The 25,878-nt window shown below is 36.8% G+C and overlaps 1 protein-coding gene across 1 annotated transcript in view; it reads right to left on the bottom strand.

Annotated features, from left to right (window-relative positions):
• TRDN (triadin) overlaps window positions 1-25,253 on the bottom strand; it is a gene marked incomplete in the record, with an annotated part of 469,162 nt that extends 443,909 nt beyond the window's left edge. The window contains 1 exon segment of the mRNA XM_036767544.1: window positions 24,667-25,253. Within this exon segment, the coding sequence (XP_036623439.1) occupies window positions 24,667-24,688 (22 nt within the window).
• Between the last annotated feature and the right edge of the window lie 625 nt (window positions 25,254-25,878).

The raw sequence follows: 25,878 nt of genomic DNA, 5'->3' as shown, positions 1-25,878 counted from the left end.
AACAGCGCTAGTGAGACTAGTATAGCTAATGTCGTGGGCAGCCCACTAGAGCTGTAAAGCATCATTTAAAGACTTGATCACAGAAATTTGATAGAAATTTGATGGAGCTTGATGGACCATTAGAAGACATCTACTCACAGGACCTGTGAAATGTAAAATCTATTTCACAAGGTTGTTATGAGAAAATGTTCTTGTAAACCTTAAAAAAATACCATAAATGTCACCTATAATCATTAGGAAATACAGAGCTGCTTCTGCTGAAGGAGGAGAATGCAAGGACCTTGACCAGAAGGCTCTAAGAGCTACAAATGTATGGAGTTGTCAAGAGGAGTAGGGAGCCCTTAGACATCTATGTTGGAATAAATAATTACCTCGTAGGAATAGTATATCAGCCCTTTTTATATAGCTCAATGGGCATGGGTGGACATTGTTTCTTTAAGAGCTCCACTGAGTGACTTAGTAGGACTACAGCCTCCCAAACCCTGAGTGGGAAGCAGATATAATCCAGGAAAGATTATGCAAAAGACAAAATTATCTTTTACATAAAATTTTATCTTCTATAATAGATTTTTTAAGTTTCTATTTTTTACAAATAGAATTTTGAATTTCCTCAAAAGAAACCAAAACACTGTATTTCTTGATAAAATATATTTACACTTAATTTATAAATCTCAGAAAAAATATATAAACAATAAGGTATCTGAGTATAGCAGAAGGAAAAAAAAACAGTAGACTGAGAGTAGCAATAAGAGCTATAATTTTTTAGTGTTTTGCTTATGTTGCCATATTTGACCCTTACAAAAGGGCTGGAAAATTGTTAGTATTACCCCCATTTTAAGGAAACTAAGATTCAAAGAGTTGAAGTCACTTCACAGGGTCATCTAGCTGGTAAATATCTGAGGCAAGATTAGAACTCTGATTTTCCTGGTGCACAGGTCTGTCCACTGTGCCACCTAACTACCTAACTAAAAGTAAGAATGTCTGGGGGCTATTCATGACTGCCATTCACACATACATATATACATACACATACACATATACATGTATATACATACACACATATACACATACCTATAGAGCTTTGGGGAAGTCACTCTGGATCTCATTTTCCTTATCTATAAAATGAGGGGGAGGGGAGAGTACATGATTTCTATGGTATATGCTCTATGATCTTTTTTTCAATCTAGATCTTCCCTGATTTTATGTAATTCTGAGTATATCTAATTCTTTTGCTCATATAATTTAAAAATTAAACAGTAAATGAATCAGCCTAAATAGTCTTGTAGTGCTTTGAGTCCCCCAAAAGGACAGTAAGTTCTCCATTTCAACATGTTATTTTATCTGGGGTGTTTATTAGCTGTGTGACTCTGGTCAAGTCACTTAACTCCTAGCCTTTTTTTGTTTGTTTTTGTTTTGTTTCTGCTTTGTTTTTTTATCTATAAAATGGAGATGATCCTATCACCTATTCTATAGGATTGCTGTGAATGCCAAATGTGATAACCTATGAGAAATACTTCACAAACCTTGAATGTTAGACTAATGGTGTTGTTCACTTGTTTTCAGTTGTGTCTGATTCTCTGTAACCCCATTTGGGGTTTTCTTGGCAAAGATACTACAGTGGTTTTCCATTTCCTTCTCCAGTTCATGTTACAGATGAGAAAACCAAAGCAGAGTTAAGTGACTTGCCCAGGGTGACATAGCTAGTAAATGTGTGAGGTTGGATTTGAACTCAGGAAGATGAGCTCTTCCTGACTTCAGGGCCAGTGCTTTATCACTGCACCATCTTAGTGACCTTATATAAATACTAGCGATTCTAGCTATTATAGAGTATCATATGTATTAATTAGTACATGCTATTTAGTGTGGGTGTGTAATGAAAACATTTATAGAATTGCACAAGCTTCTGTAAATATCAGCTGTGCTTATACACTGAAATTTTCTCCCTCTTCTTTTCTCTCTGCCCTCCGGATTGCTTCACATTACCTGCCTAGATGTAACATGCCTCATTCTCAAGCTTGCCCTGTCTCTTCTGTTGGATAAGTACTCTTTCTAGCATCCCAGTTCCACAGCTATGAAACTCTTAAGTTACCCTCAGAGCTTTTGCCTGCTTTTAGCATTAATATATCAGTTTCCTGAGAATAGGGCCTGTTTTTGCCTTTCTTTGAGTTCCCTAGTGCTTAATGCGAAGCTTGGCACATAAGTGCTTAGTGAATTTGTGTTGACTGATTGATTATCATTTGATCAATTTTTATTACCTTTCTTTCACTTTTTTATGTCAAGTTCTTCAACCTTATCACACCCTAATTAAATGAAAGTTTTTGCAGTTCAAAATCAAGAACTCCATGAACACTGCAGTTGGAATACACTGGAAATCTGTTTCTGTAGGTATAATGTAGGGATGGTCTAAAACAGAAAACAGAAATCTATCCTGTTACCTGCCTGAGGCAGGATAGGTTGAGCTGATATGACTAATAAATCCATGAAATGAATCTCTGACCTGATTTATTTATTTTAATTTTAGCAGTGACGGCTTTCTATTAATTGGCTAAGATCCAGAAAGAAATGTTCATAGTTTGCTAGGCTGTTTGAACTAGGAAGATTAAGAATGCTTGTTGCAAAGAAGTTCAAGGTTACACATTCTAAAAGAAATGGGAATCTCCTTGTAACCTGTTTTTTTTTAATAGTATATGTTGCATTTACAATGTGAATATAAATGCACATTTGGAAGCCATTTAGCACAGTGTTCAGAACATTATTGGGGTCTCAAGAAATACTCATTGAAATGGCTTGAAGCAGATCAGTTGTGGGAAAAAACAAAAACAAAGACTATTGTTACTGTTCCTCAAGGCCTAGTTAAACTAACCACTTATAAAATCCGTTAGTTAACCACTTATGAAGGATGAAAGACTTCTTCCCTAAACAAATCCCTCTACATCAACAAATGATTCCATTCCACGCCATCTTCTTCAGCTGACCATTCCCTCTATCATCTTCATTCTTTCATTAATGATTCATTTCTCCTTGTCTCCTCCTGCCTAGAAGCATACCCACGTCTCCTCCACCCTAAAATACCCTCACCTCAGCCTATAACTGTTATACATTTCCCAGCTAAACTTGAGATGGCCATCTATAGTCAGTGCTTCCATTTCCCTTCCGCTCATTCTCCTCTTAACTTCCAATAGTCTGGCTTCCAACCTGGTCATTCAAATGGAGCTCCTTTCTCCAAAATTACCAATGATCTCTTCAGAGTCATCTCAGGCCCTAATGGTCATATGAACTATTTGAGGCCGACCTGTGACAGGGCCTTCTGAGCTCAAGCCACATCTGGACATACTGTACATTGACCCCGACTTCAGGATGTCATTTTGATTCTCTTCAAAGACAAAGAACAAACCACAACAAAAACAACCAAATGTAATGGCATTTTCTCAGTCCTCATCCTTCTTGACCTCTGCGTAGCCTTTGACATAGTCAAGCACCCTCTTCTACTTGTAATTTCTTCTCTCTAATTTTTTATGACACTGCTTTTCCCTAGCTCTTCTCATACCTGTTTGACCATTCCTTCTCAGCCTTCTTTGCTGCATCTTCATCTAAGTTTTATCTGCTAATAGTGAATATTTACCAAAGTTCTTACCTGGGCCCTATTATCTTCTTCCTCTATATTATTTCACTTGGTGATCTCATCAACATCCATAAATTCAACTCTCATGTCTATGCAAATAATGCTCAGATCTGCTTATCCAGGCCTACCCTATGTCCTGACCTATAGTCATTCATCTGCATCCACCATTAGATAGTAAGAACTGAATGTCTCATAGACATCTTAAACTCAGTATGTTCAAAATTGAACTCCTTATCTTTCCCCTAAAAAACCCTCTTCCTAATTTCCCAATTAATATTAAGGCTACCATCATCCTTCCCTGTCACCCAGGTTTACAAACTAGGTGTCATTATTTAATGCTTTTCTCTCTCACTCCCCAGTATACAATTTCTTCCCAAGTCCTGTCAGTTCTATCCTACAAAATCTTTTATATATGTTCCCTTTTCTCCTCTGACACTATCACCACTCTGTTACAGGACCTTATCGCATCACATCTGGATTGTTTCAATAGCCATTCTGGTTGGTCTCTCTGTCTCAGGATTCTCCTTACTCTATTCCATCCTTCATTCAGCTAATTAAGTAATTTTCCTAAAGTATACATCTGACCATGTCACCTTCCTATTTGCTAAAATACAGTAACTTCTGAAAAAATGGATAAAAAAATTTAAAAATCAACCTTTGAAAATAATAGTAAATATATATATATATGTATATATATATATATATATATATATATATACATACATATATATATATAGCATCTACAGGTTTTATGATCCATGGGCAAATCATATAACCTCTCTGAGACTTAATTTCCTCACCTGTAATATTGGAACGAAACATGTACTACCCATTCAATAGGACTGTTGTAAAGAAGGAGTTTTGTAAGTCTTATAAATGATATAATTTTAAGTGAGTTATGCATACATGTATTCTTCACTGAAAGCAGATGGATGCGGTACCTGATTTCTAGACCCATTGTGTCCTGCAAGTGATTCTAACATCTATCTATTTTAATAATCCATTGTATTCTTGCCTTTTATTATGTGATAGGTAAGTTATAAAAGTCAGATGAATTCTCTTGATGTCTCCACTCATCATCAGCAAGCTTTCATTGAAAATATACTATATGCAAAGCAATATGCAGACCATTTTGGTAAGGGGAATATGGGAGGAAATTAGTGAAAGGTAAGGGCCAGAATGCTGAAAACAATAAAGAAATTAAAACTATATTGATGAGGCAAAGTCCAGCCATTTATTCTTAGAATACTTAATTTCCAATGAATCTCATTTTAAGTGCCACCTTCTAAATGAAGCTTTTTCTGTTATCCCAAGTGACATATGCCTCCCTCCAAAAATTACCTCATATTTAATTTGTATAAATTTTTTTGCCTAAACATATCTACTTCCAAAATAATGTAATTTCCTTGAAGGAAAAGATGGTTTCATGTTGTCTTTGTAGAGTCACATATTACATATTTAATAAATGCTTATTGATTTATTTTTGAGCAAAGAAACAGTATATACAAAGCTATACATTTTGGGATGATTAATCAGATAACACCATATCAAAAAGTTTGACAAATTGTATTGATAGAACTGATGCCTGTGATAGGGATACAGCAAGTATCCTTACACCGTTGGCTCATTAAAGAATTTCTTTCTCCCCTCTATCAAACTTTAAATTTCATGAAGGCAGAATCTATATTTTATTCAAACATTGCATTTACCCCAAGTCTTAGGGACTGTACTTTGCCCTTTGGAGGAAATTAATAAATAACTGCTGAATGCTACTGAATTAATGTTATTATTGAAAAAACATTTTAGTGAGCAGTAAGTGGTGTGCTACAGAGAAAAAAAAAAGTGTTTTATTGGAATCAGGAGTCCTAGATTCAAATCCACTTACCAGCCTTGTGATATCGAGCAAATCACTGAGCGTCAGTTTATTCATGTACAAAATGTAGGTAATGATACTTATACTCCCCAGCAGTTATTGTGAGGAAAGTGCTTTTTAACCCTGAAATTGCTGTAGAAATGTGAGCTAATGTTGCCAGAATAACATTGACAGGGACCACATGAATCTAACCATAAGATACTTTTTGCAGGAATAAAGACAGGCAATAATTGGAAAAATATTATGTGGTCCTGGACAGATCAAAGCAATAAAATAAAAATTAGAGTATTATCCACATTATTCAGTACTATACCAATTAAACATCTGAAAGAATATTTTATAGAACTAGAAAAAATAATAACAAAATTCACACAGAAGAACAAAAGGTCAAGAATCTAAAGGGTAATCATGAACAAAAATGGGATGGAAGAGAATCTGTCAGGTTTCAAATTGCATTACAAACCAGTAGTCATTAAAATTATTTGGTACCAATTAAAAAAAAAGAATCATCAGTGAGTAGAACAGATTAAGCGTATAACACAGAGCAGCAAACAAACATGGTGTCTGATAAAAAAAAAAAAAAACAAAGAACAAAGCTACTAGGGGAAGGATTCACTATTTTGGAAAAAGTGTTGGGAAAACAAGACATCAGTGTGGCAGAAATTAAGTGCAGACCAAGAGCTCATACTATATAGCATGCCAAGCTCCAAATGGCAACATAAACCTAGATGACCATGGACAAGTCACCTAAGCTCTCTATACCTTAATTTCATCATCTGAAAAACAGGGACAATAATAACATCTATCTCTCATGGTGGTTGTGAGGGTCAAATGAGATAATGTTTATAAAATACTTTGCAAATCTTAAAAGTGTTATATAAATGCTGACTATTGTTAAAAAGATAATTTTTTAAACAAATAGAGGGAGCAAAGAAGAAAATACTTTTCTGATATATTGATAAAGGAAGGGAGTATGATTAAACAAGGGATAAAGCAAATTTTATGGGATAAAATATATCAATATATTTTTTGCATAAACAAACCTAACATATTGAAAGTTAAAAGGGACAGCGTATCTTGGGGGGAAAATGTTTGTAACAAGTTTTTCTGATGAAGGCTTCATTCCCACGATAAACTATCTTAAGAAACCGTACTAAGACTTTTGAAATATCTTGAAAATGGAATTTTAAATCAGTACTCAAATGTATAAGCCTAAGAACCATTCTCCAATGAATAAATGGACAAAGGATAGTTTTCAAAAGAAGAAATACAAGCTATCAATAATCATATGAAAAACACTCTGTCACTAATAACTATAGAAATGCAAATTAAAGAAACTGTGAGGTTTCACCTCACACCTATCAGATTGGCAAAAATGAGAAAAAAGAAAAATAATAGTCTTGCAGGGAATGTTGGGAAATAGGTATACTGATGGAGCTCTGAATTGGTCCAGCCATTCTGGAAAGCAATTTGTAACTATGCCCCCAAAATTACCAAACTGATGAATCATTACATTTATGATTTATCTTTAAACCAAAAGGAAAATTTAATGTTGGAGTGGTGATCTTCCCAATAGGTTCACAGGCAGACATGATTTTTATTTACTTCTAGTGGGAAACTAATAATGGTAATCCTAAAATTAATTTAATTAATTATATCTTTGTGTTGAACTTTCAAAGAAAGATTACTTTGTGAACCATTTCCAGTATTTCTTAGTCCTTGGTAAGATTGTTAATTTATACCGATCCATCAACACTCTTTGAACAAGACCCAGTTTGGTTTCCCCTCTGAACATCAATGAACATTTGAAAAATATTTGGTTGGCTTTAGGTATGCCATTCAAATCCACAGAGCACAACACAGTTAATGGGCCATATAGAGATGACTCAAATTCAAAGCTTTAGTCCAGTAACATAGTCCTCCAGTTTGGGACCACACTAAGCTAGGGAGAGAGAGAGACATACATATGCTAGAGAGATAGTAATAGGGATAAAGATAATTATGTATTTCTTTCTATATATACATGATGTAGATGATTTAAATAATGTTTACATAGGAATGAGTAGCATACGGATCTCCTCCCTCCCCAGTTTTATGTGGTATGATGATTTACTGAGTACCTGTTATGTGCAAGGCACTCTACTGGACGTTAGTGTTGAAATCAAAATAAACCATGAAATTAGGAAGTTCTTATATAGAAAAGGAAGTAAATCAATTAAAAGTAGAAAGTACATATGTAAAATGAGATATTTTGGTAAACTGGGCCCATGATTTCATTGATACAGGGAACTCTGCTTCAGGTAATTCTCTTTACCAATGTAGACTCTCATCTTTCCATCTTGTTATCTTAGAGATTTCTCCAGAGAACCGACATGTTAAGTAATTTGCCCATGGACTTACAGCAATTATATGGCAAAGGCAGGGACTGAACCTAGTTCTTACTGATTTTGAGGCTGACTTTCCATTTATTATGCCATGTAATTTCTTAAAACGATATGCAATATAGACTAAATAACTAAGTGCTTTAGTATGTGATAGCATGTGAGAATCTTTAGGCCTGGCATTAGCCAAGCAGATGCCTCCATTCTCCACTTCAGGTTTAAATGACAAAATTTACCTAAGCCTAGAAGTACTATGCAAATGGAAGTTATTATTAATCATTATCATTATTATTATTATACTTATATATCATTATATTATCATTACTAGGTAGCTAAGTGGTGCAGTGGGCAGCTAAGCAGTGCAGTGGGTGGAGCACTGGGCCTGGAGTCAGGAAAAACTGAGTTCAAATCCATCTTCAAACACTTCCTAGCTGTGTGACCCCAGGCAAGTCCCTTAACCTTGTTTGCCTCAGCTCCCTCATCTGTAAAATGAGCTGAGAGGGAAATGGCAAACCTATCCTATATCTTTGCCAAGAAAACCCCAAAATTGGATCACCAAGAGTTAGACACAACTGAAGGAAGTGAACAACAACCAATCATTATTATTAGTGATAAATATGTACTGTTTTCCCATTTGCTCCTAACTTAGGATTACATAAAGACTAACTCTAAAAAGACCACATGTTCACAATTTGATCCATGAACTTTTACGAGGGATGAAGAGAATTTTATCAGAGGAATAAGCAGACATGTAAAAATCGCCATGTCACATTACAAAGTGACTCCCCTGCTAGTTGAACAAAGAAATTCAATCTCTTCTCAAGTTTGTGTTTTAACTTCTGTAAAATTATATGAGAGAATTTTTCAAAAGTACAACCCTTCAGATTACCCACAAGTGCTGTTCCCACCTGTGCCTCTACTCAAATATGCTGTCACTTCTTAGCTCATTAGCTTAAGGACATACTAAATAAGCTATAACTTTTCTCTGATTTTTCTTAAAGGGATAGTGTCCCATCCATTCCCTACAAGTCCCAAAGTCTTGTATATAGTCAACAGAATCTTGTTTCTTTTCTTGAAGTATGGTCATATGAACACCAAACTATTTATAAGAAATGGGTTTCTTTGGTAATAATGATATCTGTCTTAGGCGAAGAGGCCACTTTAAATTAGAGGGAGCTATACTCTATCAGGACAGAGCGATAGACATGGGGTCAAGAAGTCTGACTTCAAACACTTGCTAGGTATGTGACCCTATGGAATTCATAACCTCTGTTTGCCTCAGTTTTCTCATTTGTAAATGGGTGTAATAATAGCACCTACCTCCTAGAGTGGTTGTAAGGATCAAAGGAAATTATATTGATAAAGCATTTCGCAAACCCTAAAGTGTTATATAAACGTTAGCTATCATTATTAAATAAATCTCTAATTCACTCAAGTCCTTTGAATCCATTCTGTATGATGGGTTCATCAGCAAGCTGTCAGCAAGAGAAACTTCTTAGTGACTATTTGTGACCCTTTAAATGCAGAGAAGTTTGCAAGTCAGGATAGAACTACTCAAGCAGCAGTGCATTGCTCTAGCTAAAATGGTAACAGACGACTTTTGCCATTCTTAAAGCAACTCTTGACGCAGACCAGTGCTGCCATTAGTAACCATATGTCTCTGAAACCTCTTCTAGGTTAATCCACTGACCACAGTTTTTGATCTAAACTTATAGATAGTCCATAGACACCTCAGGACCTTGGACTAGGTATTATGTCTCAACTCTTATTCTGCAACTTGGCAATATCCAGTCTGTCTAATCATACTGTTGTCTTGACTTTCATGATTAACATACTTCCTTTTGTGAACCAATGAATGTGAGAATGTTTAACCTCTACCCAATAGTTCAGCTGACCAGAATGCAACAGTTTACTTTTCTGACAGTGACTAGCATAATATAATATACAAGGTCAAGGTCAATTTTTTTTTAAATTGAGCTGGCATAATAGGAAAAAAAACACATGCTACACTTTGATTAATAAAATCAGAATCCAAGTTGTAGCTTAGATATTTACTAGTTATATAAATGTGGCCAAGTCAGTTTACCTCTCTGATCTTCAGATTTCTCTTCTGTAAAAAGGTAGATTTTTTTAAACTATCAATTCTTTCCGATTTTTGGAAGGAAAACACTTGAAAATCATAAGGCATTATGTAATGTAAAATAAGTTATTATCATTGTTTTTTCTTGTTCACCCTGAGAGATATAATCAGCTTCACAGAATCCTCATATTGGAAGGTACCTTGAAAGTCATTCAGGCCATACTTAACTGAGAAATTTCGTGAAAATCTCCCTTGAAAATTTATAGTGGAGGAGAACCTATTACCTAATGGGGGTGCCCATTCTGCATAGCTCTAGTTTTAGGAAATTTTTCTTGATAGTCAAAGAGGCAAGCTGGTAGACATTAGTGACTACTATTTGGTTTAATTATTTAACTGATTTTGAATCACCCTAACTGTACTTTCACCTAGAAAATATTTTTCTTTTTTGAAAAAAAACAAGAACATCAGAAAGTTTATAAAATGCCTTCCTGTACTTGATGCATTACCTGGTTTTATAAATCTAGAAATCCTACCCCACCCCCAAATAAGGTTATTATGGCATAATTTATTCTTGATGAACTCATGATGGTTCTCTATGCTCATGACTATTTCAAATGTTCACTAATAATTTTCCAGCAATGTTCTAGATTTTCCCCCCAAGAATTACATTTAAGCTTATTGTCCCATAATTTCCACATTCTCTTCCCTTTTTTAGAAATCAAGACATTTGACTGCCTACCTAGAGGCAGCTGGTGATAAAGTGCTGATCCTGTAGTCAGAATAGACCTAAGTTCAAATCTTTCCACACACATTTACTAGCTGTGTGATCCTAGGCAAGTCACTCAACTTCTGTAAGCTTCAGTTTCCTCGACTGTAAGACAGGGATATTAACAGCAGGTTGTTATGAGGATCAAATGAGATATTTCTTAAAAAAACTTAGTACAGCACCTGGAACATAGTACTCACTAAAGAAATTCTTATTCTCTTCTCTTCCCTTTCTGTCCTGGATTTTTTATGCTCACTGACCTTTAAAAAGTCACTGACAAATTGCTTGGCTATCACAACCACATGTGCATAGCTTTGGATAGGCTTCATCTGGACTTGGTGAACTAAACTCTTTGAAGGAGGCTACAGGTGGGCACTCTCATTATTTTAGGTTTCAACTCTCTACTAGCTATTTTTGTTATGTCCTTTCCTGTCAAAAAAATATTTTTCCTTGGAATCAAGAACAAAACAAAACAAAACGTTTCATTCCACCTCCTTAACATTGTTACCATTAAACTGACAGACACCTTATCTGACCATCCTCTTTTCCTGCAATGTAACAGAAAAAGAAACACTTTTCTATTGCTTTTAACATTTCTCTCCATCCTCAGTTTGTTTAGAACTTTAGCACGCCTTTCAATATTCTTACATGCATGTGTTTCATTCTTGTATTTCTATAGCCCTCCAGTGTATGCCCTTGCTTCCTTCTTCTGTAAATACTTCTTTAATGTATAAATTGGCTGATGAAATTCCCTCTTTGTCTAGATCAATTGCTTTTGATAAATTTTCCCTTTTGGAACAGCTTTCCTTTGTGTCTTCATGGTTTCATTCTAGAGAACTCTTCATTTCTTCTGGGCTGTTTTGCCCTGTGGAATTTTAGGCCATGGAATCCTATATTACCATTTTTTTTCCTGAAAGAGCTGGTTCATCTTTCCAGTAATACTAAATGCAGCCTAGCAATCCACTGCAGAAAAGAGCATGCAGACTTTTACTTATGCAAACAAAAACAAAAAAAACCTTATGCACCAAAGATAGCCTCTTCACTTTGGTCAGAGAACTAGGGGAGTAGAGAAAGTTGCAGAGAGACAGGACAGAACAGATATATTCACTGTCAGAAGTAGCTGTTTGTTAAATTGTTTTTTCTCAGCTGTCTTGCAATTGTTACAAGGGAAGGCTCAATCATCTGCATGGGGAAGCCGTGGGGAGGAGTAGTACCCAGAAATGACTGTACCATAACAACGAAAACATGTCAATGTTAATTTATTTTAAATTCTTCAAGATCCTGACTGCCATGGCCTCGTGAAATCCTTCATTTCTCCAAGGCTCAACTCAGTTGCAATTTCCCTCTATAAAGCCATCCCTGATCCCTTTCTTTCCCTACCCCCTCCTTTAAGTGATTTTAACATAAGTTATTAGTGATATCTCCCTTATCAAAAATTTCTTACCATTCTATTTGGACTTTTCTTCTGCACTTAACAAATTATAGCTTATACTCAAATTATTTGTGCATTTATTTTTTAAAGAGTACTTTGTTTTTCCAATATGCATAAAGACAATTTTTTATATTTTATAGAAATTTTGAGTTTCAAATTTTCTCCCTCCTTCCATCCCTTCCTTCCACCCCCTGAAAAATAGTAAGCAATTTGATATAGGTTACATATGTGCAATCATGTAAAACATATTTCCATATTAGTCATGTTGTGAAAGAACAAATAGATCAAAAGGAAAAAAAACTGGAAAAAAATAAAGTGAAAACAGTATGCTCTTATCTGCATTCAGTCTCCATCTGTTCTTTTTCTGGAAGTGGACAGCATTTTCCATCATGAGCCCTTTGAAATTGTCTTGGAGCGTTGTATTGCTGAGAATAGCTAACTCATTCGTGGCTAATCATCGTGCAATGTTGCTGTTACTGCATAAAATGTTCTCCTGGTTCTGCTCACTTCATTTTGTATCAGTTCATGTAAGTCTTTCCAGGTTTTCCTGAATCTGCCTACTCATCATTTCTTATATGTGCATTTTACCACCCTACCAAGCTATTCAAGAGCAGAAACAATATACTGTTTTGCAAAGGAGAAAAATGAGCACTAGTAATGTGAGGACTAGGGAGACATTTTCTCCTTGGTTAAGGTAACTTGGGCATCAAAGGAAAAGATCTATGGGGATGTGTAAATGCAGAGCCTCAGTTTCCTTCCTGGCAACAACAGGATGAGAAGAATGATTCTGTTTTAAAAGGGATCTCCCACTATCTTAGGTATTTCCTACCAATAACAGGAATTATGAAAAGACCAAGCTTTCTCAGTGAGAAGACCAGAGCTGAATAGAAAATTTGACTTTTGAACACAAGAATCAAGAGAAGCATGTAAAGGTAAACAAGAAAGAGAAATCATAAGGAAATTACTAAAGTGGAACTGTTTGCTTACATTCCTACATGGAAAGATGATGTGTGTAATTCATGAGACCTTTCTCAGTATTAGGGTAGTTGGAGAGAATATACATATCTATAGACAGAGGGCACAGAGTAAGTTGAATATGAAGGGATGATATCTAAAAAACAAAATCAAATTAAGGGATGAGAGAGGAATATATTGAGAGAGGGAGAAAGGGAGAGATATAATGGGGTAAATTATCTCACATAAAAGTGGCAAGAAAGAGCAATTCTATTGAAAGGGAAGAAGGGGCAGGTGAAAGGGAATGAGTGAATCTTGCTCTCACTGGATTTGATTTAAGGAGGGAATAACATACACACTCAATTGGGTATCCTACCCCACATGAAAGTAGGGGGAAGGGGATAAGAAAGGGGGGATGATAGAAAGGATGGCAGATAGGGAGAAGAAGAAATCAAAAGCAAACACTTTTAAAAAGGGACAGGGTCAAGGGAGAAAATTGAATAAACGGGGACAAGATAGGATGTAGTGAAATATAGTTAGTCTTTCACAACATGACTATTTATGGGAGTGTTTTGCATAATGATACACGTGTGGCCTATGTTGAATTGCTTGCCTTCTTAGGGAGAGTGAGTGGGGAGGGAAGATGGGAGAGAATTTGGAACTCAAAGTTTTAAAAGCAGATGCTCAAAAAAAAGTTGTTTTGCATGCAACTGGGAAATAAGATATACAGGCAATGGAGCATAGAAATATATCTTGCCCTACAAGAAAGTAAGGGGAAAAGGGATAGGGGGGAGTGGGGTGACACAAGGGAGGGCTGACTGGGGAATGGGGCAATCAGAAAATATGCCGTCTTGGAGTGGAGGAGAGGGTAGAAATGGGGAGAAAATTTGTAACTCAAAATCTTGTGGAAATCAATGCTGAAAACTAAAAAATATTAAATAATAAAATATGGAATTAAAAAAAAGACCAACCTCCTAGTAATTAATTTCCAACAATAACAAACCTGACTTTCAGCAACTCCTGTGACCCTAAGATTTGCATGCTTCCTTCATTTCCATTCTGCCTTAGAATGTCCCTAATTGAACATATATTGTAAGCAAGCTTAAAAAGTGATTAAAACCCCAATCTGTAATCTAAGACACTGGAGCAGCTGCCAGGGAGCAGTCCTGAGTACACTAAGAAATTTCTTTTCCTTGCTGTCTGACTACTCACTTTTTGAACCACAGATATGATAGTGGGTTGATTTCTCTCTAAGCTCTCAAGGAACCCAAGCTAGGAAACTCTCACAACATTTTCATCTTTGTTTTTCCATTGCATTCTACATATTGAGGCATTTGACAAATTAACTGAATTAAATTTGTTGCCAAATCCTTTTGATTCTACTCTCATACTCTCTCCATATCTATTCCCTCTTTATCATTATCACTTTGCCTTCCCTCATTCAGGGCCTCTTACCTTCTGCCTAGTCTGTACAAATAACCTCCTACCAGGTATTCCTGCCTCTAATTTGTCTGCCCTCAAATTCATTCTGTATACTGCTACAAGATAAATGCCCCCTTTCATAGGTCTGATTTCATTATCTCATAAACAGAATTTTCAATGGCTCCCCATTACCTACTCAAAAAAGTCCAGATTTCTTGGATGGCATTTAAAGCCCTCTACGATCTGGCTCCAATCTGCTTTTCTAATCTTGTCTCATGCTGCTGTGCTCAAATAGTTTACATTCTTGTTAATCTAACTGTAAAACCCATACTTTAATATCTCTGTGCCTTTGCACATCCCTTTGAATCCCTCTCCTCACCACCCGTTGGATCAAATCCTTCTATAGCAATGAAATTGTCTTTGATTCTCACCTCAGAAATGACAAAATTGGAAAATTCTCCTTTATCCAATCTCACAGAATTTCATACTGCCTCTTGTGTGTTTACAATAACATAATTTGCTTTATATTTATTTATATTCAGGTAGTTGTTCCTGCTAAATTGCAAAATCCCTGAAGACAGGGATCATGTCTTATTTATCTTATTTCCCCTTTTTCCTAGCATAGTGTCTCTTACATATTTAAAGTAATAAGTTGTATGGTTATCTTTTTTAAAAGATATTTTTCACTTGTGAAATAGGAATTTGGAAGTCTAAATATATTGTGTCCATTGGTTCTCTATGATGTACAAGCACATTTCCCCTCTTAGAGAACTATTATTACTGTCCAATAAATACCTATGAGTTATTTTCTTTTAACAGATGGATACCTTATATCAGGGACAGGTGGAATGACAAAGTGAGTAAATAGAAGACCAAGAATAGAATTGGTGTGTCATTTCTTAGGTCTCATGTCCTCTCTGCCAAGTCAAAACATAGCCCTAAGGGTCAGAATCAGTAACTCTAGACTGTTTTGCATTTGCTTTGTAAAATATCTGACTAGATAATCTCTAGAGTCCCTTCTAGATCCAAAATTCCTTAATTGATCTACATTTGTATTTGTTAAATGGCATTTTTACAGAACACTATTCTTCCCTGCAACATTGGGCTAATTGTGCAGAACCAAATTATAAACAACAGTCTAAACTGGGTTCAGATTTTGATATTTAAAGGAAATTACAACCTAAATCTAGTCTTTGAATTCTAGGGGGAGCCTGCTCATTTACATACCAAAGGATCTCACAAAGTCTTAGATTCATTGTGCTTTGACAACTTGACTTCAGGCATAGAGATGGGGATGCTTTGATGCTTGAAGAACAGCATAGAGAGAGAGAGAGAGGAGCAGGTCTTTATTCATTACATATGTGCTGAGGATATTCTCTTAAAATCTCTTTGAAGAGAAAAATACAGTCCTTTTGGACTAGGAAGTTCATCTGTTTCTGCATAAGTCTCACTTTGGGGAAAATATGTTCACATGACATTAAGAGAAAGTACCCAGTCATCGCCTACCCTGTGCTATAGTGTCCAGGCTAATCCAATTACCCAGAGTAAGCAAGGAGGAGAATAGCTCTTTCATTGTTAGATCACTCTGCTTTGGGGTTTCAAATCTGAATCATTTTTAATGATGGAAATCCACAAGCTAGAAATGACTGGATTGCTTTAAGAAATAGTATCTAATGGACCTTTCCCTCTATTTGCTCTATTAAAATATGCTGCTGTATACGTTGCATGCATGTAGTTTCATACAATGAGCATGCCTCCAAAGAATTCTTCCTCTAGTCTGGAAAAGTAAAACAATAATTGATGTTACCTCTAAGTTCCAATTGAATGGATCTGTAAGGCTACAAACTAACTGGAAAGTCATGCCTTCTCTTTTCAATTTGATGTATTCAACCCAAAGGTCAATGGAAATGATTTTAAAAGTGCTTGGTTGTACTATTTTATACTTCTCTAGTATTAAATATTGTTAACTGATTAAACATTAATGCAAACAATGTTGGAGGCCTAAAGTCTCCAAGGATCCTTAAGCCTTCAGTATAATGGCTGAATACCCTCAATTCATTTCAGCATTGTAAAGTAGCATGATTTTTAAATTACAATCACAATGATGACTGAAAATAAATAGAAAAATTAAGCAGCATTTAAGCTGATAAGAAAAATTTTCCATTTGCACCATTTGCTTAAATAGAACAAAACGTTGAGGGGAAGGGGGGGGGAATATTACAGAATGTTTCTTAAACCGAGTGGATACTTCCCCGTGGAATATGGCCAGGCTTGCTTTGCAAAATACACTTTAAAATGAACTAAATGTACTTTTTGTTTTTATTCGCTGGGTATTATGTATTACGGACTAAGCATGGATTGCTCCCTCAATTAGCAAAGAAATAAAGTCAGTCTTCAACCGGGACAGCTTTGCAAATAGTTTGCTGATTGTTTTTTTAATCTATTAGGACACTAAGCTTCTTACCTACCTACAATTTTTCACCTATGACAACAATTAAAAGAACTCTACTCACAGAATCAAATTCCAAAGTTAAAGGAGCTTATAATATAAGCTCCTTGAGAGTAGGAATGGTTTGTTTCTTTCCTTCCTTCTTTCTTTCCTTAGTACTGAGTACAATGCTTGGCACACAGTAGGTGCTTAGTCATTGCTTGATGATCAATAGACCAGTGGCCATCTCCTACACTTATACCAGGAAGAAATTCCCCAACTGGTTGTCATATAGCCTTTTCTTGAACTGCAAGGAGGATCAACTCACTGCCTCCCAAAGCATTCTAGTCTACTTTGGGTGAGCAATAACTATTAAGAAATTCTCATATACACATCCACTCAGTAAGGAAGAACACTGTAAATTATCATTTCATTTTGAATATTAAGGTCTAACTTGAACTACCTCTGTGTATTTGCCTGTGTGTGTGTGGTGTGTGTGTGTGTGTGTGTGTGTATACCTTTACACATCCCTAATATTCTGTGAGACTGCCTCATCTCATTTGACATTTGTTACCATATCATATCCCAAAACACTCCATTTCCTCTGCCCTCTAAAAGGTACCCCATCTTTTCCATCAGCCTAATATTTCTATTATCCCTGCCAAAATGCTAATCTCTTCTCCTATGCATCTGAAATGGTAACCAGGACAGGACTTTTGCTCTTCTCTTTTGGGATGCCAAAGCTATCAAGTACCTTTAATGAGTCTGGCCTTTGTTTGAATGGGGCAGGTAAAGTGGGATCTTTTTTGTCTTGAAGGTTTCTCAGCCCTAAGACAATCAGGAGTCATTGATTTGAAAACAATGTATATGATATAGTACTATAATTGAAGAATTTTCCCACACCTAAATTCTAAGTTGATCCCAGCCTTCAGGGTCCCGAACAGGGTACAAGAGCTCTGAGGTTGGCATTTTGCCTTTGAGGGTACACTCATTGAAACTGAGATGAGACTCCGGGCAAGCCAGTGAAATAGCTCCCTCCCTTGCTGCCCTGGCCGCCCCCCCCCGCCCCGGCTTTGGTAACCCAGATGTGGTCCTTCTCTGGTAACTGTATTGCTATTAACAGACTGATTTGTGTTAGTTGATTTATTTATAATGTATGCTTGTAATTTCTATCTGTATTTGCCCTGAAGTTCAGGAGGCTGATCTTTTTCCCCTGAACTAAATGAATGATATATCTATGTTTAATTAAATTGAGATTGTTAATCCCTTAAAGTTACTTTCCTTAGAAAAGCAGATCAAAGAACCTGTGCTGGAAGCCTTTCTGTATGTACTTGTCCTTGGTCTTACACAGCCACAGTAGCTGATAGTGACATTGTTGTTACAGCATCTCACTTCTACCTTTTCAATTTACTCCTGTTTTCCCCCTCCACTGATGCATATTGTCCTTCTGTTATTCCTTATAAAAACCTCATCCTATTGAAGTAAAATTCCCCTCTTTTACTATAACTACTTTTAAGTTCTTCTCCCCTTTTAATTACTCTAACTGAAAATCAGCCAAGGAGGAAGTCCCACTGCTGTCTTCCACAGAGACTAAACCTTTTCCCATTTCCCCTATCAAAATGATGCATTGATCTTCTCTTCACTTCATAGTATCATTTCTTAGTACCACATTTTCTCTGCTAATCAAGTGCATTCCATGACATTCTGCAAATTATTGTGATGTTAACTATGGTCCCGCAAAACCCAATACACTGTTTCCAAAGGACTTCAGAATCTAAGTAACATTCTTCCACTCAGACTCAGACTTTGTGAGGTAGTGTGTTACAGTGGAAGAATGCTGAATTTGGACTAAGAGGACCTGACTTCTGTCAGATATTACTCATGTGACCTTGGCAAGTCACTACACTTCTCTGTTTCTCATTTTTTTTCACTTTTTAAATGAAGGGGTTGGATTGCATGGCTTCTAAAGTCCCCCTGCACCTCTGAATCTACAGTCTCTAGACTTCTGTGTTAAGGTGACCACATAAAAGAGTGACCACCTCCTAAGCCTCATTATTATCAGCTTCATCTCCAAGATATAACTAACACCCCCAACTCTAATCACAACTTCCTTACCTGATATTTTTCCCCTTATTCTTTTACCATACCCAAACCTCATCCCTGCCCTCTTAGTTACCTTCAATTAAGCAGTCAGTCAATAAGTACTTAATATGCCAGGCACTGTGCTAAGCACTGCAGATATAAAGAAAAGCAAAAACACTGTCCCCTGCCTTCACAGAATTCACATTCTAACAGGAGACTCAAAGAGTTACTCAAGAGGATGATGGAGAACTGTCCATCCAGTTCAATACAGATTTATGGTTTTAACTTCAGCCTGTTCCTTATTGCTTTTTAGAATTCATTTTACTCATCACTCAATGACTCCTTAGCCAAAGAGTTCAATTAAGAATCATTAAACAGTAGAATGCAAGCTCATTGAGATAGGAACTGTTTTGTTTTTATCTTTATCTCTAAGACTTATCATAGTGCTTCCCATATGGCAAGAACATAATAAATGAATGTTGAACCTAACTGATGTACTTAATATCTGAATAAAACTGCATAAAGTGCTATGGATGCAAGGATGAGAAAAGGTTCATTGCCCTTAATCAATAAGCATTGAAATGGAGTTCAGTCACTGTCCTCAGTTAATCAACAAGTGCTGGAACTGTTTCCTGGGTGATGGAATACAAAGACAAGAAATTACATTTTAATGTTCTAATGTCTGTAGTATTTAAAGATGGAAGAAACCTTAAATATTAATTAGTCTGACACACTTGCTTTCAGATCAGGAAAGTGAAACACAAAGGATTTAAATGATTTCCCCCAAATTCGCCTAAGCAGTAAATGAAAAAGCTAACTCCAATATAACACTAGAGGTTATTTCATGATTCTCTTTTTTTTTCTTCACAGGTTCTTTTCCTTATACATTCAAATATGTTCAAGTTTTTTTATATCTTCCCTTAACCCTCCAATATTCCCATATCTTCAATTACCTACATCTTCATTTCAATAGCCTACTCACGTCTCATTAAACTCAAGGTTTTCAAAACTAAACTCATCATTTCTTTTCTCCTCCCCTTCTACCAATAAAACTTTCTCTCTGGGTTAGAAGCTTTGGTGGCATCTTTATTTTACTATTCTTCTTCATACTTCTATCTGTTATCCTTCACTCTTGTTTAATGACCAATTTATCCCTTTTTCCTTTATTATGAAAGTCCTAAATGATCTTTTATATCACTTCTTATATTAATTTCTTATACCATTCTAGAGCCTCTATACCCACCATGCATCTTTTTACTGTATACTCTTTAGGTCCATTGAAATTCTAAGGATGTAGTATTCTATGATTAGTATCAATATCATGTAACTGGGAGATTACTGTAAGTCACATAATCATTTTCAAATCCTAATAGTTCCCATTTGGTCATCAAAAGTTATTTTCTGTGCTCTTTTATTCAATTCCATAAACACAAAGTTATGTTATATACATATTATATGTTGCCTTTGATAGCAACATTGGCCTACTACATGTCTCACTCTATGACTTTTACATGTTTGGAAACTTTCCTGTTAGCCTTAAGTCTATAATAATTTGGACTCAGGTATGCAGCTCACCTAATATCTAAAAGGAAGAAGCTCTATAGTAAGATTCTCTAAAAAGATGCTTATGGATGTAGATGGCCCCTTAAATATCTTAGCATATGGGGCACCTCAATAGGTCACTAAAATTGGTGGTTGTCTAAAAATAAAGCAGAACTGGTATGTTTCCAAGAAGAACAGTTCAAATTCTCATAGTATATGTCAGTATAGGTTAGAACCATAGAAGGACATTGAATAGTATGTTCTAGTCTCTCATCCCAGATTTTTTGGGAGCCTGGTATAATCTGAGGTCTGATCTTGATTACAATATCAGGAAGATTCAGCATCAAGGACATAGCAACCAGTCTCCTTAGGAAGGTCCCTGTAAACCTTTCATAAGTTACCTAAGTTTTGCAAGTCAATCCAATTAATCAGTCAACAAGCATTTATGAATAATGTTCCAGACAATCTGCTAGGTACTGTGGTTTAAAGCCAAAAATGAAATAGTCCTTGCCTTTATAGTTTATATTCTATCAAAGGAGGCACATTCACATATATAAGCATACACAAGGTAATTTTATTGGAGAAGCATAAGTAACAAGGGTGAGTCAGGAAATTTTGTCTCATGTAAGACAGTGTAACGAGCTGATCTTTGAAGGAAACGAAGGAAAAGATGGAGGTGGGGAGGGAAGGAGCGTGAAAGGCACACTTATACAAAGGTAGGAAGACAGAAGATGAATGCTATGTATGATAAATAAACCATAAGACTGGTATGGTGTATGAAGGGAACCGTTATACAAGTACAGATTGTGAAGCTCTTAGAGGGAATTATATGTGATACCCGAAGGTAATAGAAAGAGCACTGGAGCTTAATTGATCAGTACAAAAGCATATCAGATTCCATAATTCATACATATCCTTAGGTAGCCTTTATGAAGGATGAATTGGGGGTGGGGGGGGGCGAAGTTGAGTCACGATGACTAATTAAAGTAGCTATTACAATAGGCCAAGAGATGGTGACCTGAGGTTTTAGCCATTTGAGGAATACATAAAGGAACAGATTGAGAGATGCTTACAGGAAGACTTACATAATTTGCAACATATTGCATTATCTTGGGTAAGGGAGAGTGAGGACTGAATTATGGCTTGAGCTGCGAACTTTTTGGGACTGGAAGAATAGGAATTCTCTGACGGATTTAGGAAACTCAGAAGTGTTGGTGGTTTAGGAGGGAAGGGCACGATGTTGGGTTTTGTTTTGCTTTGCTTGAATTGACTATTGAATATTGAGTTGAGATGGTGATGTAGCGTCTAGTGTTTTGTCCACTGGATATTTGGTTATGTGGAGCTGGAGGTCGGGGAGAGAAAATAAGGCTAGATATATTAATCTGGCAGTCATCTGTGAGAGATGATATCTGAAGAGAGACAGACAGACAGACAGAGGAGGGGCAGTGGGGAAGATGCATGGGATAGGTGCACAGTTAAATGGTTTTCCAATATCACTGGCAGCAGTGGCACAAGTCTGAACAGCCTTCCACAACTGACTAACTCTGTGTGTGGATATAGGCACTTCTCTTGATCTCTCTGGACCTCAGTTTTCTCATACAAAAATAAAGATGAGGGTCGAAGGGGCAGGCATGGTAGACTAGATTGTCGCTGAGGGTCCTCCTCCCAGCTCTAAAATTCCATGATCTTTTTCCTGATATGTGGACAAATGAAGGAGAAGGCCGTTTGATAAATAGTTTAGCTCCAGCAAAGTGTGACATATTGTTCAAGTTAGCAAAATCGGCACCAAGAGCCACGGCAAAGAAAGTGTGTTAAAATAAACAGGCTTAATAGTTGAAAAGGGCACCTCGAACACCCTTGTGGATTAACTCCAGCACCTATCTGCTGGGACAAGCTCTCCTTAGCTGACAGCCTGAATGGCATTTGACTATCACTGAAATGAAAGACATAAAAGGAGAGAGAAAAAGCTGGAAATGATGAGGTTTTAAGATCCTATGAAGCTGGAGCAGTCAGAGAACAGACAATATCTGAGTCCTGGCTGAGGGGGCGTTTAAAAATTTAGATTCTAAATGGTGGTTACCTGTATTTACTATATGCAAAAATGAAGGATATTGTCCCCAGTCCTCTTAAAATGATGCACCTGGGGACAGTAGGACCTAGCATTTTGGCATATACCACGATTTCATTTGCAGAAGACTTCATTAAACAAATGCAAGATCTACTGAGCCTGCTCAAGTACAAGTAAGGAATGGTTTATTTTAGCCACTTGATATTATAATTCTTGCTGAAGGTCAACACTATTCAGAGGTAGAGAACTAAGAGCACGTGTCTCTAAATACCATGCACAGGGCTGAAATTGTGGTTATCATGGAAAGCCTTCTCCAAGAATAAACCAAATAGAACGTGAGTGGTTTATCAATCAGTCAATGAGCATTTATCCAACACTTCCAAAATTCTGGAGTTTAGATTAGGAAAACATGGGTTCAAGTCTCCCCTCAGATACATACTAGCTTTATGACTCAGTTTCCTCATATGTAAAATGTGGATTATAATGTATGCAGTAACTAAAAAAAGGATTTTTTAAGGCTCAGATGAAATGATATATGTAAAGGGTTTTGCAAATGTTAAATTACTATATAAATACTGGTCTTCATTGTTATTGTACAAAAATAAAAAACAAATAATACAAAACTGTTCACATTCAGCCCCCAAATTCTAAATTGTAGATTGAATAAGGCTAAATTTTGGTGTCTATTAAATTACAAGGTGTAAAACATTTTGAAAATCCAAATGAGTACTTCTTGGATTCTCATGACAGTTTCCAGCTACAAGCTTATAGAGAAAAATTAGGAACTGAAAATTTGACCCTGGCCTAATAACCTCAGAAAGAACTAAGACCACAAACCTCCTATTTCACCAGCTCCTCTGGCCAACACTCCAATTTGGAAACTGTCGAGCAGTACCACCTGTTTCATTTTCTTCTAACTGCCAGAAGCAAATTATAGATAGATTAGCTCTAAACTCTGAAACTCAAAAGCTATATTAAATGTGTACTCATTTTTCTAAAGAATAGAGGTGAGTTCTTTCCTTCAGCAGATTTCTTCTTTATCAGTAGCCAGGGAATTTGGATTTTTGGAACTAAACTAGGTCTTCTCTCTCTGTCTCTCTGTCTCTGTCTCGTCTCTGTCTGTCTCTCTCTCTCTTCTCCTCTCTCTCTCTCTCTCTCTCTCCCTCCCTCCTCCCTCTCTCTCTCTCTCTCTCTCTCTCCCTCCCTCTCTCTCTCCCTCCCTCCCTCTCTCTCTCTCCTCTCCCTCTCTCTCTCAGATCTAAAGTAATTTTGTTTTCCTATAAAAATATACTGCTGAATGTTCAACAGGAATATAAATATATCATGACTATTTAGACTAAGCATATCTTCATGTCAGTGTGACTATATGCACAAGGTATTCCAAAAGCCATAGTACAATTTTAAACTATAAATGCTTTTTTAATGTTTAAACTGCACTAAGACTTTGTATGTACTTGTACACATATGTATGTATACATATGTTTTTATATATGACAAACTACAAGAAAGGGAATAAAATACTAATCTCATTTAACTCGTGCTCTGCATGTGTGCATGTGTGTGTGCATATTATATATACATATATATACATACATGTGTGTGTATGTTTAAAATAAGATACTTTAAAGGATAAATATTAAGCCTAATGGTTTAAGTTAGCACAAACTCACCCACTGTCATGGAAGGTACATACTCAGGCATCTGCTCTCATATTACAGATACATAGCTATTTATAGAATTTGGGGGCAACAGTTTTTTAACTAGTAGGCCCACTGCCAGCCCTTTACAGTTCCCCCTACACAAAACCAAACACATTTAGAACCCTTCCCATCTCACCCCTACAACAAACTCCCCTGAGGCCCCAGCCTCCTACACAATCACAGACAATATACACCACCCTGTGTATTCCAATCTGAAAATGGCAGGGGTCTCTTTCAATCTGTTGTACATCAATTCAGTGCAACTGTCAAATTCAAGATTTCCCTACACTTGTGTTAGAAAATGGTTATACAGTACCTTCTGCTGTGATCTCAGTCATGGTGGCAGGGGTGAGTGTTAGTTTAAAAAGGTGCTGTTAAGAAGGCAGTCTGAAGAATGCTTCAGGGTCCTGGAGCTGCCCCGGGCCAGAGGGTGCACTGTTCACTTGTGGGGGGGCCCTGCTTTTTCCTTGCTGTTCTAGCTGCTTCTTGGGGCTTCGTTGAACTTTGGTTCTCTTCTGCACAGTTCTCCCCCGGAAACAACCTGAGCCCTCTTCTAGGCAGTGACTTCAACTCATGCAAAAAGTATCAGCTTCAAACAAAAATAGCCCTGCCTGCCTCCCTCGGACTCTTCAGCAGATCTTTTTTGGCACTGCTGAGACCCCCCCACACACATACATACACACACGCGAGAGCACACACACACACCAGCTTTCCAGTGCCAAAGGGGGACAACAAAGCCAAGAAAGAGAAAGATCACAGGCACTAACAGACGCACACGTGCTCACACACAGGCAGAATAACTAGGAAGAAGCAGGCAAACCCCCACAGCAATCCCAGGATAATTACAGATCTTTGGGGTCTGTGTCACAGAAAACAAAATGTGTTGAGAGTAACCTTATCCACAGGAGCTCAGGTTTATTCTTAGTGCACTCAATGCCGGGTACATTCTTCCTTTCCTTATTTGGGCTGGGGAGGGTCCCTTGCTGTCTACCAGAGCTAAAGGGGAGGACAGACTTAGGTAATTCTCTCCAATTTGAGTCCCTGTCTGTCCCAGCTCCTGTTAGTGACTCTACATTTATGTAAGGTCACATTTGTCAGTACAGCTACTAAAACCTGTAGCTTCCTCCTCAAGTTAATAGTTTCACATGGGAGTCAGTGGCTGTTAAATGCTGAAAATAATAATCATCATAACCCACACCTTTTGAATTTACTAGACCAGGAGTGGAGAACCTGTGGCCTTAAGGCCACATGTGACCCTCCGGGTCCTCAAGTGCAGCCCTTTGACTGAATCCAAATTTCACTTCTTCTGTGAAGTTTGCATTCAGTCAAAGTGCCGCACTTGATTTGTTCTGTGAAGTTTGGATTAAGTCAGAGGGCCACACTTAAAGATCTAGAGGGCCACATGTGGCCTCCAGGCCACAGGTTCCCCACTCTGTACTAGACAATACTGGGGGATCCATGCACTCTAAGCATTTATTTATATGCAATAAAGAACTTTGCAGGAAAAAAAAACTTAAATCTCTGGGTT

Source organism: Trichosurus vulpecula, chromosome 7 (assembly GCF_011100635.1).
Source record: "Trichosurus vulpecula isolate mTriVul1 chromosome 7, mTriVul1.pri, whole genome shotgun sequence".
NCBI lineage: Eukaryota > Metazoa > Chordata > Mammalia > Diprotodontia > Phalangeridae > Trichosurus > Trichosurus vulpecula.
The sequence above is the reverse complement of the archived record's forward strand: the minus strand, read 5'-3'. Positions and strand labels throughout refer to the sequence as shown.